The following is a 19,156-nucleotide window of genomic DNA, read 5'->3' on the forward strand; positions in this document are numbered from 1 at the left end:
TTGGCATAGTGAGATACAGTCTCTTTGCTCTTATTCTACTCATGTGTTAATCCACTGATTTCCTGCAATTATTTGAAATAAGCAAAAATCTTCTTTTCACTGAGATGTCCTTTAGCTGTGTACTTTAAGCCTCTACCTTGATGAAGTTTATCTTTTTGGAAAAGATGGAGTTCTTTTAAAAATGGAATTGACCACAGAGTTCTTTATAAAATAGTCTCATAAGTAGGTCCTTAAAGAATCAAAATAATTTCATTTATTCTTAAAGCTACCATCGACAAAAGTTTCTATTAATTCTCTTACTTTTGTGCTGAGATCACCCATGACGATTCTGACTGTTCTTTCTATTGAAATGATGTGATCCCTCAACCTGGGCTCTGAAAGACAGAGGGAGAAATTGAGAGACCTGACTCAATAGAAGTACAGCATGTTCTAGGATTGATGAAAAGCTATTAGAATTATGGCACATAATTGCGAAGTCTTGTTTTTAAAAACCTATTTGTTTTTTCAATGCCCTCCCATCCTCTTTGTTTCCAAATCTTTAATGATGTCCAGTGCTTTCTTTGTTTCTTATTACTTTTGTTTCATTTTGTTTAAAATGTTAGGTTCCATAGTGGTTTCAATATATCATTCCTGGTGGATCAGATCTAAATATTGTGAGACTGCTTCATATTCATCTGCTGATTCTTCAGTAAATCAAAGTGCTAACTGAATGTTAAAAAACTATATCATACTATGCAAAAATGAATTTTTGTATTTTAGCAAATCTAAGATATCACCAATTTTATCATGCACCATTATTTCATATTGCACCAAAAAATAGTGGCTAATTATAATTAAAGATGCATTCAATTGTAAGATGATTCAATGTCATGAAAATATGTACTTCCTGGAATAAAATATGGCAATTCATTAAATTCTGCTTTTTTGTAAACGTGTCAATCTCTAGAGAATTGTACACTCCCTCCCACCCACCCCTTGATATTGGACCATTTAATCAACCTACAAGAGCTTCTAAATTCGAACTTTAATTCTCAAAAATTCTACTCATTCTTCTCAACTGGGTGCATCCACAAATGTTACGAAAGAAGAGAAGTAACTAAAGATGCCTGTTGAGAGGAATTGTAGATTGTGGAAGATTGTGAAGACAGAATTTCATTTGCACATGATGTTATATAAGCATCCAAAAGATGTAGGATAGGATTAGAGAGTGCATAGGCTTCAGTCTGCTTCTTGGCATGAAATAAACCATGTTGGCTTCAACCCTCTTGCTTACCATCAGCATTGACAGCCAATCTTAACAAAGTCAAGATTCCCATTCGAATGGCTTCATTATTACTTCTTATTTGTTCATCAAAAAATTCCATCAGCTCTCCAGGATTGGAATGGGCTGCAGGTTCAAGAAACACTAGAGCTGTAAGAACTCATTTTCATCCTAGGTAAAATACTTGTGAGTGGGAGGAGGGAAATTCACCATGAAGATTATCCAAGGCACTCTTCAGTTGGTAATTTGATTTTATTACGTCCATGCTTCTTCAGTATCACAGAATTAATTAAGCAGTTTGGTTCCTAAGAGAGCTTGTTGTGCCTAGGCCACTTCTGTTCATATCTGTGAATGTGGCCTTATTTAAAAATGAGGGTCTTTGCAGATATAATGAAGTTAAGAAGGTTATTAGAGTGGGCCTGAATTTAATATGACTGGTGTCCTTATAGGAAAAGGAGAAGAGACATGGGGCACAGTGAGAACACCATGTGAAGATGGAGGAAGAGATGACAGTGATGCTTCCCCAGCTGTGAGAGATGCAGGTGTTGAAGCAAGGAGGGGTGAAAAAAGGCCTGGTTGGAGGACAGTGGTTTATTCTAGAAAGCATCAGGGGTAAGGTGAATTAGTTAGCTAGGCAGGGGTCGGGGAGAAGAAGAAAGTATAGAGACAAAGGGGCCAGTCAGGAGAGAAGTAGAAAAGTATGCATACACATGACAGAAAGATATGCAAGGAGGTAGAAGTGATGTAGTATTTGGGGGAGTGCAGAGGTGCAGGAGGTATTCGATTGCTGCTGTCCCTCCTCCTCAGGGACTGTATGGGAGCATAGTTTTGTATTCTGACCCTGGGATTTTGGTGCCCTATGTGCATCCCATGTCAGACCTTCTAATCAGGTGATATAATGTAAGGTCAAGATGAAAAAGGATAGAGTGAAGGACAGAGAGAGAGAGACGGAGTGACTGATGGTTAAAGAGGTGTAGACACTAAGAGATGACCAGGAAGAGAAAAGGGTGACTTTGGTTTGACACAGACTCAAATAATCTCAAATACCAAAAAAAAAAAAAAAGAAAAAAAGAAATTTACTATTTTTAGGATTGTCAACTCACTCCAGTTTTCCTGGGACTTCCTTGGTTTGAGAACTGAAAATTTTATCTCCCTGGACCTATCCCAGTCGTGGGAACCCTGGCATCATTGGCCATTCTTCCCGTCCTGCTCCTCCTGGGAACTTGTGGGGAGAGGGGCCGGCACAGAAAACTGTGAGTTAAAGAAACAGTGTGTGTGTGAAAGTAAGTTAATGTGACAGTTTGCCCTCCTTTTACCATTGTCATCATCATCACTTGGGGACATTTTTATTAAAAGCCTTCTGGATGCTGGTCCTACCTAGAATGAGAAAACAGCTTGAAGCTTCCATTTCATTTTCCTTTACTGGAGGCTCTGGAGCTCTGCAGGTCTGAATGGGGGTGGAAATCAGGTGGTAGATGTTAAAAACAGAAAACCGGTTGAAATTAAAAATTGGAGTTGACAGCATGGTCTTCTTACCTGCTGGAGTAAATTGATAAAGATGGATCTTCTCAAGCTCCTTGGAAGGCCAATGTCGTAAAGAACTGCTGCAGTCAGTATTTGTTTTAGGCTCTAAAGTGGAAACTCCCACAGGTTAGTTGGAGGCTGCCAGGGAAGCAGCTGCATAGGATGTGGAAGGCAAATAATTGTGTTTTGAGAGAAAAACAAGCTCCTCATCTTCCTGTAGTTACAAATTTTCTTGAATGATTCTGGCCCCTTCCACCCTGTTCAGTGCCTCAGCAGCTTGGAATGAACGAATGAATGAATACCCTGAATATCCCCTTTTTTTTTTTTTTTTTTTTTTTGAGACGGAGTCTTGTTCTGTCACCCAGGCTGGAGTGCAATGGCGCAATCTCGGCTCACTGCAACCTCCGCCTCTCGGGTTCAAGCGATTCTCCTGCCTCAGCCTCCCGAGTAGCTGGGACTATGGGCATGCGCCACCATGCCCGGCTAATTTTTGTATTTTTAGTAGAGACGGGGTTTCATCCCATTGGCCAGTCTGGTCTCAAACTCCTGACCTCAAGTGATCTACCCGCCTCGGCCTCCCAAAATGCTGAAATTACAGTTGTGAGCCACTGAGCCAGGCCCAGAATGAACGTTCTTAATCCCTTTCTGAAGTTCCCATCATCCAGCGATACAATCTTTTTCCTATCTCATATTCCTCAAGAGATATTGAAAGTCAGCTGCCCAAACAGGAGTTTAAGCTCCTTAGGGTCTTTTGAGACTTAATAGCCTCCTGGAGGGTTGCAGGCGGGTTCTCTGATTCAGTTCCTTTAGGGTATGGCTCTTACCTGAGTGACATGGAAATCAATCTCTTTGTCTTTATACTGGTTCAGGAGCCAGGGCACCTGGCCCAGGGCGTATCCACGGAAGTCTTCCCGATGCAGCAGCAAGCTCACCGTAGGCCCGTGGGCCTTAACGATGCTCAAAGTCTGTACAGGCAGCAAACAAATACCGTTTCTGAAACTTCCTTATGTTTTTCATAGGTTTTCAGAACACCAGGAACTTTAGGTACTCCTCAAAACTTTCCTCACTGCTTCAGCCAAGAAATAGTTCTTTAAATTCTTTAAAATCTTTAAAAAATGTTCAGGTTAAGATCATTGCATGGGACACAGCTATATTTGTATTTACATATGTATTTATACTGATACTCATTTCAATACTTGCCCTTCTCTCCTATTTTTTATTTTATTGTATTTTTTTGAAACAGAGTCTCGCTTTGTTGCCTAGGCCGGAGTGCAGTGGCACGATCTCAGCTCACTGCAATCTCCGCCTCCCAGATTCAAGCAATTCTCCCGCCTCAGCCTCCTGAGTAGCTGGGATTACAGGCGCCCACCACCATGCCTGGCTAATTTTTGTAATACTAGATTTTATTTTATTGTATTGTATTTTTTTGACAGAGCTTTTCTATTTTTAAAACCTCTCTCTAATAGTCACTTTCTTTTAGTATATTAAGCAATCTAGAACTTACCTCATCTTAAAGAATCTTCAAGCCGACAGGATGGCTCACACCTGTAATCTCAGCACTTTGGGAGGCCGAGGCAGGTGGATTGCCAGAGGTTAGGAGATGGAGACCAGCCTGACCAACATGGTGAAACCCCCGTCTCTACTAAAAATACAAAAATTAGCTGGGCATGGTGGTGGGCGCCTGTAATCCCAGCTACTTGGGAGGCTGAAGCAGGAGAATCACTTGAACCTGGGAGGCGGAGCTTGCAGTGAGTGGAGATGGCGCCACTGCACTCCAGCCTGGGTGACAGAGTGAGACTCCGTCTTTAAAAAAAAAAAAAAAAAGAATCTTCATTGATTCCACCTCACTTTGACCCCAACTATTACCCCCATCTGACTCTGTTTCTCTTTCCTGCCCTTGGAGCAAAGCGTTTCCAAGGTATAGTCTTTATTTGCTACCTCTACCTCTCACCTCCCATTCATCTCTCAATCCACTAGAATCTTGCTGCCATTCAGTGTGGAAAATCAACAACTTCCAGAGTATGAAATATAAATGTGATAAATTCTGATTATAAAAATGTAGAAATCACAAATGTTATGTTGAAGAAAACATAATACACATAGTATCCATGGATAAACACTGGTATATTTTAGTATATTTTTTATTTGACTTCTTATTTCCTATGTTTTCCATGAATTTTAATTTCTTAAAAATTGACATCATTCTTATAGAGTTCTATATTCTGCCTTTTCTATCTAATGTTTGATAAATTTTTTGTATCAGCTACATTTGACAACAAATTCATCTCAAAACTTAGTGGCTAATGGCAACTATCATTTATTTCATTAAATACTATGTATTAGCTGGGTGGTTCTTCCACCACACATTTCCAAGCAATGGACACTTGTCAAGATTTTTCTTGAGTGCTGTAACTCTCAGGACTACATCTTTGCTTCTTGAAAACTTCTCCTTTCTAAGCTTCTAAGACCTTATTCTACTTGACTCTCCTACACTCTTAGCACATTCCCTATTCTCCATCATGAGTTCTTCTCCCTTGCTTTCCCCTTAATATTGATGCCCTCCAGAACTCTGTTTTTGCCACTTTCCCACTCTATATACTCTTTAAAACAACTCCATCTAAATCCACTTATTTGGTTGTCACTTATACAACGATGATACTCAAATCTATATGTCCAGTTTTTGCTTTTCCTTTTTAACTCCAATCCTGAATATCCTCAAACCTACTAATATCTCCACTTGACTGTACCATAGGTGTTCAAATCAAAATGTCTACATCAAACTGATTTTGTACTGTCCCACATTTGTAATTCCTCCTCGTTTAAATTGATGATCCCAAGATCACCTGAGTCAGAAACCTAGGAAACCATCCCAGGTTCCTCCATCGTAATAAGCATCCAATTGATGCCAAGTCCTGGTCATTCTAGTCTTCAGCATCTGACTCCTCTGATCAGTCCCACGAACACTATGTTAATTGATCTCTTTACCACTTATGAGCTGGAATATTTCTATAGCCTCCTAGCAGGCAGTCTTATCTTAGTCCACCCCATACCCCTCTATTTTTAATGTTGATATTAGAGTGATTTTTCTACTGCAGTACTCAAATCCTTGCTTAAAAGCTTTCAAGGGTTTCTTGTTTATTAAAAAAAAGTCCAAACTTGTATGTAGCAGTTAAGGCTCTTCATTATGTGACTAAGGCCATCTTTCTGGTTTCATTTCTTTCTGCCTTGTATCTTTTTTTCTCTCTTCCCTTCCCCGTCTCCCATCACACTCACTCAGTTGTTCATGCTACCGCATTTTCAACCTCTGCCTCGGTAGGTTTTAGTCCCACTGTAGGGAATGCATCTTCGCTGTGGTGAGCAGCTTCATGGGCTGCAAGATCAATTCCAATGTTGCAGCTCACCAGGGCAGTTAAGTGCTTCCCTCTCTGTGCACCCTTGTCACTTTGTTTACCTTCTGTTCACTTGCCTGGCTCTTCCTGCGGGGAGCAAGGAGAGTAGTCATTAAACAGATGCATTGAATTTGTTTTCCAGGTGCCTTGAAGAAAAAACTTCCCTACAGGATATTTTTAAAGTTCCATGTTGCTAACGATTTAACGACCTCAGGATGTTAAAAAATAAATGCTTTAATAGTTTAAATTGTTGAAAAGAAACTAAACTAGAGAAAGCTGCTAAGTGTTAAACCTTTTATAATAAAGCAATGAAAAGACCTAGGATATCATTTAGCCTCCTTAAGAAAACTATAGCAATTAAGCAAGATAAAGGCAATACACTTTTAAAGCAAGATACATGTGAATGCACTTTGTAATCTATTCTTTACAAAGACAAGTCACTGCAGTATTTTGAAGCAGCCAAGTATATTCTTTAGATGTTATTTTATTTAATCATGATATTCATAGACACAAGAAGCACCTGTGGACTGCTATTTTTCCTAATTAGTGACTCAGCTCATATATGAGTTTTAATATATAAAATGTGAAATATCTAACTTTCTGGGACTTTTACTCATTTTATCTTATTGATTGTTCTTTCTACATACTGAAATGTTAATTTCATGAGTGTGGGATTTTGGTTTGTTTAATTCCTGCTACAACTTCAGCATCTGGAATAGTGTCTGACATGTCATGGGGATTCAATAAACATTAACTGAAATGATAAATAAATAGTGATTTGAAATAGGTGGAAAAAAAGAAAAAATTGATAAATCTCATAAAATACAACCAATGGCTTCCAAGAATACTGAGCCTAATTATCATGTCACAAAGAGAAGAGAAATTTCAACCAGCATACAGGGACATCCAGCTTGAGGCATCCTAAGTCCCACTCACCTGCATGGGTGAGGCCAAAGGGGCCCACTTCTCCATTATATACCGGAACAGCATGAAGATCTTGTCAGACAGTCGGTTGGCATCCAGTCTGGGGTAGGGAAAATCTCTCCAGTGGTTGACATATTTGTAAATGGCTTTGCTGAATTTCTCAAGGGCTGCATTTAAAACACACAACCACAGACTGAGAAAAATATAAAGATGGGATAGACGATAAAATAATTTGAGAAGAGAGTGCTGATGATTAGTAAATATGTAATGGTTTTTAGATGATCTTACGACTGCATCAAATACACATATAGAAAGTGCTCAGCCACAAAAGTGAAATGCAAGTTAAAAGCATAATGAGACTCTACTATCCAGAATGTCTAAAATTTAAGACAGTCAATGCCAAGTGTTAACAAGACTAAGGTGTAGCTGGTATTCTCACATACTGCTGGTAGAAGGGTGAAGTGGTTCAAGGGTGAAGTGGTTCAAGCACTTTGCAGAACTCTTTGGCACTATCTAACAAAGTTGAATATGCATTCCATTTGACCCAACTATTCCAGTCTTATGTATATAGCCATTAGATGTGTGTAGATATGAGCACTAAAAGTTTGTACAAGAATACGTTCATATTAGCTTTTTGTTTTGGTAATAGCCCCAAACAGAATATAGTATAAATAGCTGCTAATAGGTAGAATTCTATTACATTCTATTAACATGTAATAGAATACAGAAATAAAAATGGGCGATAGCTCCACAGAACAACATGGATGAATCTTACAAACTGGCAAAGCTAATGGTGTTTGAAGTTAGGATTGTGGTTACCCTTTGAAGGTAACATGAGGGGGCTTCTGGGCTCTGACAATCTCCCACTTCTTGACCTAAGTGGTGGCCACATGGGCAACTTCACTTTGAAATAACTCATCAACATGTACACTTCTGATTTGTGTGATTTTCTGTGTCTATGTTTTATTTCAATAAAATTAAAAATAAATCTTAGGCCTGCCAAAATACCATTTGGACCACGAATCCATATATATTTGCATGAAATGCATAAAATAATAATATTATTTTCTTCAGCCCTTGTGTGCCACTTGTTTTGCTAGATGATAAAGAAAATTAATTAGTCCATTCTTCAGGGACTCCTCACATTCACAAAATACCCTGGAAAAGACCTTGAGCATGTTATAGCTGTAGAGCCGGCCATTTATTGGCTCATTCACAGTCTCTCCAAACTCCTTATAATTTCTTTGAGAATCTCTTGCTATACTTTATAATAGTTTATTTCTTGGTGTATGTGTGTGTGTCTCTGTGTGTGTGTGTATGTGTGTTTGTGTGTGTACATTTCTAACTGACCTGTAAGCACCCTGAAGTAAGGGATGATGTCTTGCTGGTTCATGGTATGTGAAGCAGCCAGCACAATGTCTGCTAATTTGCTGATTGATCAAATGACTAGATATGGATGAATGGATGGACAGCTGAATGGCTGGATGGATAGATAGCTATTACATTTTATACCTTTTCTTTAGTGGCAGTCAGGCAAAAAGGTGCTTTAAGACCAAAGGGCTCTTAGATAATTTTATAACACAGAGAATTCCCTTTGTAATATTCATGAGGATTTCTAGTTTTATTTAATTTTACATTCTTGGTTGCTAATATTAAAGGTAGAAATGCTGTTAGAGGCTCCAAAGTTTATTTGCAGGAACACAGTGTTAGCTATGATAATAAGTAGGAATAGTAAAAAGTTTTGAAAGTGGGTTAGTCTAGCATAGCTGCACAGGTCCTTGAGTCAGACTGTCATAGTTGACAGTCTTGGCTCTGCCATGTTCTGGCTGTGTGACCTAAGGCAAGCTGTCTGAAACTTTCTAAGTCCAGTGTTCTCACTTGTAAAATGGTGGAAAAAATGCTACCCATCTAAGGTGGTTGCTGTGAGAGTTAAATGAAATAGTAATCTTAAAATACCCAGGGCAGTGTCCAGGCACATAGCAAGTTCTCAATATATATCAGATAAAAATATTACTTTGATGACAGAACAAGAAGAAATGGGAAAAATGGAATAGAAGAGTCTTTGTTGATAGGTAAAGAAGACATTCCTGACAGTGTGAGCTTTTAAATTACAAAATAGTAGTGTTAGGGTACTTTGGAAGTGGAAGGGAATATAGCAGTCACTTATTCTGATGTTTTTAGAGTTGAAACTGGGACTGAGAGAAGGGCAGGGTCACCTGGTGGCTCAGTGGCTGAGCAGAGACAAGAGACCAGGTCTCCAGTCTCATCCAAGAAACCTCCCTGTACACTGCAAACACTGCTTCCTAGGAATTCCAGGGCACGTTCTTCTCTGCAGGCTCTTGATTTCTGTGACATATTTCAGTTTTGGGTAGAGGAGTTTGTGACCATAGTTTGCTTGCCTATTTTTCTTGATTTTATGATTGCTTGTAGTTTGATTACTTTGTTTAGTTATCATTATTACAATACTACATTATAATCAGATGCTAAAATTTAACCTATGCTAAGAGCTGGTAAGTTCTGACAATCATTGCCAAGAAAGTGTTGTCCAACTAGAGAAGGAGGTCAGTCGAAGTGGAAGTTGTACAGGGCAGTGAAGAGTGTAGACTGGGTGTTCCCATAGACCTGTTTGAATGCCACCTCTATATCTCATTGACTGTGTCATCATTTTGGGAAAATTCTTTACTTTCCTTGAACCTCAGTTTTTCCTCTATACAATGGGCAAATAGTACTTATCTTGCAGAATTGCTGTGATGACTGAATGAGATAACTCCCTGCTGAGGACTTTCCATGTGGTAGGCACTCAATAAGTGGTAGCTATTATTATTCAAAAGGACAAGATTGGAGTTAAAGGGAAAACAAGACTTTTGCTTAATTTGTAAGACAGTTCACAGTCTGGTTTTAAGCAAAAAGGAAATCATCGGGATACCCACCAATACAGAAAGTCTCCTTCATCCTTTCATCCTCGGCCAGCCTGAGCATGGTTTGCATGGTAAGCAGGGTCATCATCATGAAAGGAATACTCTGGGACACTGGAGGGAGGGCCAGAAAGGAGACAAGTGTTATTTATCTTCTCAAATTTGGAGTTCTGTGACTCCAAATCAACAAGAAGCATTTCAGGGCTGCATGGAGGAGGCAGATGAGGTGTAGTAGAAAGACATTTCTATAATTCTCCCATCTCTACCCCACCTTAATACCAGGCTGTAGTTAGATAATCAAGAAGGGGCTGGTTGAAAATAAGGTTCTAGCTACACAGCCACTTGTACCTGTTGTTAAGTGGCAGTTGCTTATTTGGAAGGCAGCTATGCTCTCCACTATACCACCAGTGCTGCCAGCAATTGCTTAGTTGGATAATTAATTTATTAATGTCAATCTCTCCCACCAGATCTTTCCTGTATCCCCAAAGCATATGTAAACATATGTAACAGGTGATTCCTAAATATCTGTTAAATAAAGTAGTGTAGAAATAAATGATAGGGATCCTTATTTCACGTAAGTGTTCAGTGGTTTATAGAATACACCTTACAGAAAATGTGCCTCTGCAAATGCAAAGCTGGATGAAGGGGAAGGTGAGGATGGGACAGTGGCCAAATTCAGAGCAGTCTGGACTAGTGGCTGGGCAGCAGAATCATCCATGCTCATTTTAAACAGCTGCCCGCATCCCTCTGTCAATATTTCTTGGTACAGAAGAAGGCAGAGATGCTCTCTCTTCTACCGTTTGCTCCCATTTAGCTTTTAGACAATTAGGAGTTGTCATTTCATAGGGAAAATTGGAGAATATTCCCACTATACCATAGCTGGTTGCCAATTCAGCCAGGGCAAGCACAACAAATTCATTTGGTAGCTCTAAGATCCTGAAGTTACTTTGTACTTCATACATCACAGAGTTGAAATCATGTGCAGCAAGAGACACCAAAACCTCACCAGCTAGCATTCTGATTTCTCTGAGCATCTGAGGAGGAAAAGAAAAATAACAATAACAACAAGAAAAGGGGCAGAGTGAGTCTATGGAGGGGAACTAGTCAGCATAATATTTATGTATGCATTTATTTATTTTTAAAATTATAGATTAAGGGGGTACATGTGCAGGTTGGTCACATGGTTCAACTGTGTAATGGTGAGATTTGGGCTTCTAGTGAACCCTCACCATTCCTCCCACCTTCTCTTCTTTTGGAGTCTGCAAAAACATCTACCGACCCCCAAATCTGCAAGAACACTATTAAAACCAGTTTTTAAAAGTGCAATCAAGTTACCTCTGCTTTCCCAGCAACTGACACCTACCAAGAATCTTTCATCATGGTTTTCTAGCAGCCTGTTCTCTACTATACAGCCACACTATTTATAAGCTCCTCTAGCGTTGGGACAAAGGGAGAACATGCTGTTACAAAACCATAGTGAGAAACTCTTGGTAGGTGTCAGTAGCTGGGAAAGCAGAGGTAATTAGAATGCATTTAAAACGCTGGTCTTAATAGAGTTCTAGTAAACTTGGAGGTCAGTAGCTGTTTTCTTGCTGATTGATCTGGTACCATGAACACAGGACTTACATTTTATGTTTAAGTGATGCAAATTACTATGGTTGAAAGACTGAAAGGAAAAGTGAAAGGAAATGGGGCTAGGAATTGAGAACTTTGGTTTTGGTATTAATCTGGCCTAATTATGTCCAATATTGGTGGTATTGGGAAAGACTTCTGATTTTGGTGATGGTGAGCTAGGCAAATTTGATCAAACCCCCTCCTGAGGAAAATACAAAAGACTCAGATAAGATATTAAAAATATATACTCATAAAACCATTAGCAAACTCACAATATAGGTTGGAATGAATTAGTGAGTTGAGGCCTGAAAAAGATTATTGATCTAGAGAGATAAGCCCTGCATTTGAGACTGTTTTGTTGCATTTTGAAGCAATAGTCAGAGTTCAGGGCCAACCAGTGGTAAGACTCTGGTCATTCCACCTCTTGTCTTTTGGGATAAGACACCAAAGGGCTGTGTTCAGATGAAAAGTTAAATTGGTACTCTCATGAATGGCAATCCAATTTTGAGTTATAGAAGTGACCCAGGAATCTCAAACCCTGAAAGCAATCATAAGTTCTTAGTGCCCTTGGCAGAAACAAGTAATACTTCTTTCTGGAAGAAATAACATCATCCTAGGATTCAAATTATTTCTACAAATTATTATTTTTTTGCTGTGTTGTCTATCAGACAATCTAAGATAAGTAGGTACATAAAGAAATAAGTCATATAGAAGCCAAGAAAATTGATTTCTAGTAATGTTACTAGCTGTCAATAGACAGCTGTGTTACTTTGAAAAAAATATATCTCTAATGGTGAACTTCCTCATCTAAAAGGAGGTTGGATAATATCACCTCTAAAATCATTCTTATCTTTGCCTCAGTTTCCTCATCTCTAAAGGTGTAAATAACAGGCATTATAATGATATCTAAGTTACCACGAAGAACAAATACAAGTAATTTGTGGTCCTGGCAACAGTGTAGAAGAGCTTACTGATGTCCACATGGGTGCAGTTGGGTCACTTAAAGACCCTTTTCACCATCATGAACCAAACTTACGTTGTTGTCTCTCATGTCCTTAGAAGCATAATAAATCAACCGTTGGACAATTGCATCATCCAAGATGTCAGTATTCTGAATAACAGAAGTGAGATGACTGTAAATGTCTTCCTGTGAACATACAAATGCATACACAGAAATTTGGCTTGCAAAAATAAAGGAATCAAATGAAATCCTAATGAATAACACCATTAAAGTAAGCAATATATCTTTACTACAGAATGGATTTCATATTATATGTCTTAATTGAGGCTTTCTTTTTTTTTTCTTTTATTTAAGATGGGGTTTCGCTCTTTTTGGCCAGGCTAGAGTACAATGGCATGATCTCAGCTCATTCCAACCTCTGCCTCCTGTGTTCAAGTGATTCTCCTGCCTCAGCCTCCCGAGTAGCCAGGATTACAGGTGTGTGCCACCATGCCCGACTAATTTTTGTATTTTTAGTACAGACAGGGTTTTTGCCATGTTGGCTAGGCTAGTCTCGAACTCCTGACCTCAGGTGATCCACTTGCCTCGGCCTCCCAAAGTGCTGGGATTACAGGCATGAGCCACCGTGCCTGGCCTTAATTGAGGCTTTCTGAACATAACATGCATCTTTAGAAGTCAAAGGCTACAGAGCAAAGTTAATTCTAAAAACTATTTTAACTTGGCTACATTTCTATGGCAAGATCTAATTGAAGACCAGGATAGGCTACCTGCCATTCCATGTCTTTTGAAAATCACTGTTGTGGGACACTCAGGGGAATGGAAATGCCTGTTAGCCTAATTGCTGCCCTTACTACCAGGGAGGGATATGGTGCTAGGGAACACACTGTAACTCCCCAAGAGGCTGCTAAGCTATGAAACTGGATCCTAAGGGACATTTACAGGCCCTTGTTTCATTCATGCCTCTGCAGACAGAAAGTTGTGGACAGCCTTTTAGACAGGGCCTCCAGTTGTGTGGCTTGACTCGATGCCCCGTGTGAGGGCTCTTGTAAATCTTTTAGGTGGCTATAGGTCCTCTGGATGATGAAAGAGAGACTGGTGTTCTGAAATCTCCAATAGCTTCAACAGGCACCTCCAGCCACTCCACCCATGCTTAAGTTGTTAAATAGCATCATTTGCATTATTCCTCAGGGCTGGTCCTTGGGAAGTTTGAGAATAATGCATAATTTTTCTTTGCTTTCTTCCTTGTATTTTCTGGGCCTGCCTAACTATCTCTGTGAGTCCTTTTCTTGCTCCATGTGCTTACTCTCCTGTCTGCAGGCCTTGTTCTTTGGCAAGGCTAACATTTATGGCGCTCTCACCACATTCCTGGAACTGTGCCAGACTCATTATCTGGAGCATTTTATTAACGCTCAAAAGTCCCTGTGTTAGGTACCACAAATATATTCATTTTATAGATGAGGAAATTGAGTCCCAGGGAGCTTAATGTAGTTAGTGTTATGTACTGATGCTGCAATTTGAAACCAACAGTATGAATTTTAGCTGGCACCTTAACCTCTTGGTTATGCTGGCTATTATTATTCTTTAACTAGACTCACCATAAAATAACTAGGAAGTGCTTGTTAAAAATATGTATTCTCTGATCCCTTTACTGGAAATTCTCCTTCAGTGCTTCTGGGATCCGGAGGTTATTCTCCAAGTGATTCCCAATGTTTAAGAAATAGTGTTCTTTGGGAAAGGTGACTTCTACTGAGAGATTAATGTAATGGTTTTCAACCGTAACTAAATGTTTGGATAACGTCCAGGTGCCTTAAATGCTCAAGTTTTTCACAGACCAATCCAATCAGAATCCCTGGTAGTAGGGCCTGGGTGTGGATATTTTCCCAAAACTCTCTAAGGGATTCTAATATATGGTCAGGGTTGAGAACCACTGAATTAAGAGATAAAGGTATAGGCACTGCCCTTCACAAGGAGACAACACTGAATAATGATTAGGAACATTTGTTTGGAGTCAGATGGGCTTGCTTTTGGATATAGTCCTGCTGTTCTTAGTTGAGCAAGTCATGTAACTTCTCTGTGCCTAATTTTTTCTCAGTTATCAAATGGAAATAGCAATACCTACCTGATAAAATTTTTCTGAGGAGTGAATATTATACAATACACTGTTGTTTGGAAAATATCTAGCATATTACTTTCCAGATAAGTGTTCGATGAAGGGCAGTTATTTCTTTTATTTTATAAAAGGTTGTTGAAATGCGAAAAGCCTTCAATTCTTAGGTAAACTTCTAGCTGTGAAATAGCATTATAGATGAGCAGGGAAGAGCTTTTGGGATTTTTGTAACAATCCTCAAATTATAAAGGAAACAGTCTCATCCACATGTTTGTAAGTCTGACATACACCTTTCAACATCTGCCTGTATAAAGTTATAAAAAGGAACTTTTTTTTGCTATTTTCTAGACATAGATGCTGTGATTCTTGAAATGCTAAATATCATTGCTTAAACATTACAATGACTTTCATTACAACTGCATTTACTGAAAAATCTAATACCATGTAACAAGCCAGAGAAAAATGAGAAAGTTGAGGCAAAGAAACATATATATGAAATGTTGCAACAAGAAGACTGAAAAAGGCAAAAAGATTTTTCTCTGTTTTCCCTACCTTGTTAACAATATCTTCCTTGTTCAGCATGCCAAGAGTGAGGTTAATATCCCCAAACATCTCTAAAATGTACAGAAAAATATGAATTAAAATATATGCTGAAATGCCCTCCTGTTAATTATTTTGTAATCAACACAGAAAGTTAATTCATTCATTTATCCTCTCTCTCTCCCTTGACTGCTAGCTCTCTGATGGCAGGAACTGTTTTATTCATATCCATGACATAAGTGAAACTAGCAGATGCTCAGTTATTATTATTATTTTTGAAACCTGAATCAAATGTGAAAGGGAAGATAAAAGATGCTGGATTCCTATTTATCCCTCCAGGCAAGTGGGCATTGCCTTGTAAATTCTCTCTTGCAGAGTTTAGCTCTAAGAGTCAATGAGGTGAGTTTCTCACTTCTGACTTAAGCATTAGAAGGCAGGGATGCAACATAGCTGTTTATTTTTCACTCGTCCTCCCCTCAATACCTCTCCCATCTTCTTTTTCCATACCCTTTTCAACTCCACCTCTTCTCCCGTGCCTGCCGACTCCCTCTTTTGGTCCCATGCTCATGAAGGCTTCCTGTTTTCTGACAATGACCTAAATGTGTTTGACTTGCATTTTCTAGGAATATATATTTTTGAATAAAGCACTCTAGAAAACTGGAAAAAAAATTGAGTCAAAGGAATTGAGCAATTTCAAGCTACATGGCAAGTTGGTAGGAGAAATGCTTTTGGAGATGAAGATTTCTTATGAACCTCCACACCAAACAACATACTCATTTAGGGCAATCTTTTTGGCAAAGCAGAAAGGCAGCCATACCTGGAAATTGGGAGAAATACTTCCAAAGGACTCTTCTAGTATTTAAAATTAAACAACAAACTGCCTTTCTTTGATATGTAGCCACTTTCTCCTCAGGTAGACTATAAATTTTAAAGCACAACCATCTCTTAGGCTTCCAGTCTATTATTGGTCCTTCACAATCAGCATGAATTTATTATGTATTTAGCATACCATTTCATAAATCCTTTGAGGTGTACAGTCCTCCCACAGTGACGCACCACTCCCAGCCCTCATATATACTTATAATTCCACAGAAACAAAACACAGGGAAGAGCCTTGACTTCTCAGGATCTGATGATGCTTACCTATGGATTCCTCTGTACTAAGTGTCATGTCTTGGCTGTTTCAGGGTCTCTAAAAGATAGCACCTAAGTATTAGAAAAGTAAGGCTAAAAAATCAAAGAGGCAGGTTGGCAAGTTTCTCATATAAGGTTCACATAAGCCTCTCTAAATGAAAGTGCCTCCTCCACTTGATTGGCACAATGGTCTGGGAGCTTCCAGCGATGGGCTTGCTGTTGAAGTTGATACTGTATTCTACCACTATGACATTTTCTTGCGTCTGAACTCCTGCTAACCAACAAAATGGCTGCATCTCACCAAATATTGTCCCTTTGGTGACCAGAGTATTTGGGAAAGAAGTAATTAGAGACTGGGATTCAAACCATTGTTGCAGACCAAAGGTGCTCCTCTCCCTAAACTTGAGTCCATTGATCACAAATTCAGAAATGGTTTTCAGTAGTCGCTTTACTGTCCTGATGTTGGGAAAGGCTTTATGGTGAACTCGTTGATTGTTATATTTAGTGAAAGTCAGTCATATGAACTGAGCATGCTCAGTGGACTGGAATGCACTTCAGGGGCAGTTGGATGGAATGTCCAACTGACAGCAGCAAAGCGAAGCCCTCTCTACCTCCCTCTCCATTAATTCCTCACTGGCATGTTCAGGATCTTGGCGTCACTCCAGGCTCAGGCTTTTTCTCTGTCTTCAGCTTTCTTTTTGTTTTCAAATTATTTTTTATCTAGACCAATTTTCCATAATCTTTTCAACTTTTCTAGCATGAATTGAAATCTGGTCCCCAACTATAAATCTATGTGATGACAATCTTCAATGTATGTCCAGACTCTACATGAATATAGAGGATGATAGAGAATGGGAAGGGGGTACTGCTCGTCTATAGGGCTAAATGTAGAAGGGGCTGAGGAGGGGAGCTCATGACAATTTTCATCCGCTGCTGCTTTTTTGGCCATCTTACGTTCATCGGCGAAGCTTATTCCAGATTCAAAGGTCAAGTGCTTCCAACTAAACCTTTGAATTCATCATTCTTTTCATAGACATCGTGCACTGTATTAAAGAGATCCTCAACATTTTCCACTTACCAAGTCAGCATCACTTTCAGAGTTTTGTCTGCAAGTGACTTTATCATGGGATTTACTTGGTATCCTTATTTAAAATGTGAATTCCCAGGCCCCACTTCAGACCTAGCAAATTAGAATGAGGGGGCAGCAATCTATATATTTAATGTGCACCGCTGGTGATTCTTAGGTTCACTGAACTTTGAAAAGCACAGACCAAGGTCCTTGCCCAAACATTCATTAGTGGATCAGTAAATAGCAGTTAACTGAAAAATGTTTGTTGTGGTTGGGCAAGGAGCTCTTCCCCAGCATCATGACTCACTGAAGAATAGACCAAGATTGGTGAGTCAGGGAGGTACTGGGGTGATTAGAGGCATCCCGAAACTCTTAACACCTATAAGATGTTAAGTCTACTTGTAGTAAATAAAACAACAGATTCCCTGTAAGGGAAAAAATGATGTTAGAAATTATGTGCTCTTAGAGTCTTAAAGAACAATGTACAGCAGAATCAATAATAAGAAAGCTAGCCATTTAGGTAATTGTAACAACCATTTTCTTAATATTTTTGTGAATGGTGACAAATGATTTTTCTGTATGTCTGCACATAAAGACTTCCTTGATTTCACAGAGATTAGAGAAGTTAGGAGATAATTGATTTATATTGACTTTTAATTTATTCATCGCTGCAATCAAAACACAACTTTTCGCTAAAATCCTTTCAAAGCAAATTCACTCATTGAAACCAATACTGCAGATAGTTTTAAAATCCCCAGATCCTCAAAACAGCTGATTTGCTGTCATTTTATTTTATTTTTCAGCGGCCTGCTTGTTGCATCTTCCCATTATTTCTTCCTCTTCTCATTACATGAGGCTAACACAATATGGGTTTGATTTCTCTAAGACTCTAGGAGGATCCCAAACATGAATTCTCAAAGTGAATAGGATGGCATGTGCTAACTAATTAAGTACTGTTTCTAGATATTTGTGAGGGAGCCTAAATCTAGCCTGCTAAGGAATTAGAATGTCTCGCTGGGTATGTGATAGACATCCCCTTTCAGTGTAACTTATCAAATGAAGCTACCAAATCCCAGGCCTACTATGTTCCCACATGATGTTATCAGACAAAAATATTAATAAGGCAGTAAAGGTAAAATATAACACTATAGAAGAATAGACACATACAAATAATACAGAAACATTATAAAAATTTAAATTTTATGGTTTTAATAGTTTAATTGTAGATGATTTTAATGTATACTACAATTAATTTAACCTTTGAGATTTATCCTTTCATTCTTCAAATGAAGTGTTAGATTTTTATAAAATATATTAAAAGTGAAATTAGGCTCTGTTTTGTTTGATTTGTCAGTTTCATGAGATAAGCCTAATCTCTTTCTTTTTAAATTTTATTCTTATTATTTCACAAGTTTTAGGGTACATGTGCACAATGTGCAGGATTGTTACATATGTATACATGTGCCATGTTGGTGTGCTGCACCCATTAACTCGTCATTTAGCATTAGATATATCTCCTAATGCTATCCTTCCCCACTCCCCCGACCCCACAACAGTCCCTGGTGTGTGATGTTCCGCTTCCTGTGTCCATGTGTTCTCATTGTTCAATTCCCACCTATGAGTGAGAACATGCAGTGTTTGGTTTTTTGTCCTTGCAATAGTTTGCTGAGAATGATGGTTTCCAGCTTCATCCATTTCCTTACAAAGGACATGAACTC

The 19,156-nt window shown here is 38.8% G+C and overlaps 1 protein-coding gene across 1 annotated transcript in view; it reads right to left on the bottom strand.

The window, feature by feature from the left end:
- The window catches only part of MROH2B (maestro heat like repeat family member 2B), a 78,467-nt gene extending 61,537 nt beyond the window's left edge, over nucleotides 1-16,930 (bottom strand). The window contains exons 1-11 of the mRNA XM_024247099.2: nucleotides 16,379-16,930; nucleotides 15,248-15,309; nucleotides 12,664-12,774; nucleotides 10,888-11,047; nucleotides 10,029-10,127; nucleotides 7,111-7,265; nucleotides 3,610-3,750; nucleotides 2,798-2,890; nucleotides 2,639-2,708; nucleotides 1,274-1,387; nucleotides 301-374 (exon numbers count right to left, since the gene is read on the bottom strand). Coding sequence (XP_024102867.2) covers nucleotides 301-374; nucleotides 1,274-1,387; nucleotides 2,639-2,708; nucleotides 2,798-2,890; nucleotides 3,610-3,750; nucleotides 7,111-7,265; nucleotides 10,029-10,127; nucleotides 10,888-11,047; nucleotides 12,664-12,774; nucleotides 15,248-15,309; nucleotides 16,379-16,406 — 1,107 coding nt within the window. The 5' untranslated portion in view covers nucleotides 16,407-16,930. The remainder of the gene's footprint in view (nucleotides 1-300; nucleotides 375-1,273; nucleotides 1,388-2,638; nucleotides 2,709-2,797; nucleotides 2,891-3,609; nucleotides 3,751-7,110; nucleotides 7,266-10,028; nucleotides 10,128-10,887; nucleotides 11,048-12,663; nucleotides 12,775-15,247; nucleotides 15,310-16,378) is intronic.
- Between the last annotated feature and the right edge of the window lie 2,226 nt (nucleotides 16,931-19,156).

This window comes from Pongo abelii, chromosome 4 (genome assembly GCF_028885655.2).
Source record: "Pongo abelii isolate AG06213 chromosome 4, NHGRI_mPonAbe1-v2.0_pri, whole genome shotgun sequence".
In the NCBI taxonomy this organism is placed as follows: Eukaryota; Metazoa; Chordata; class Mammalia; order Primates; family Hominidae; genus Pongo; species Pongo abelii.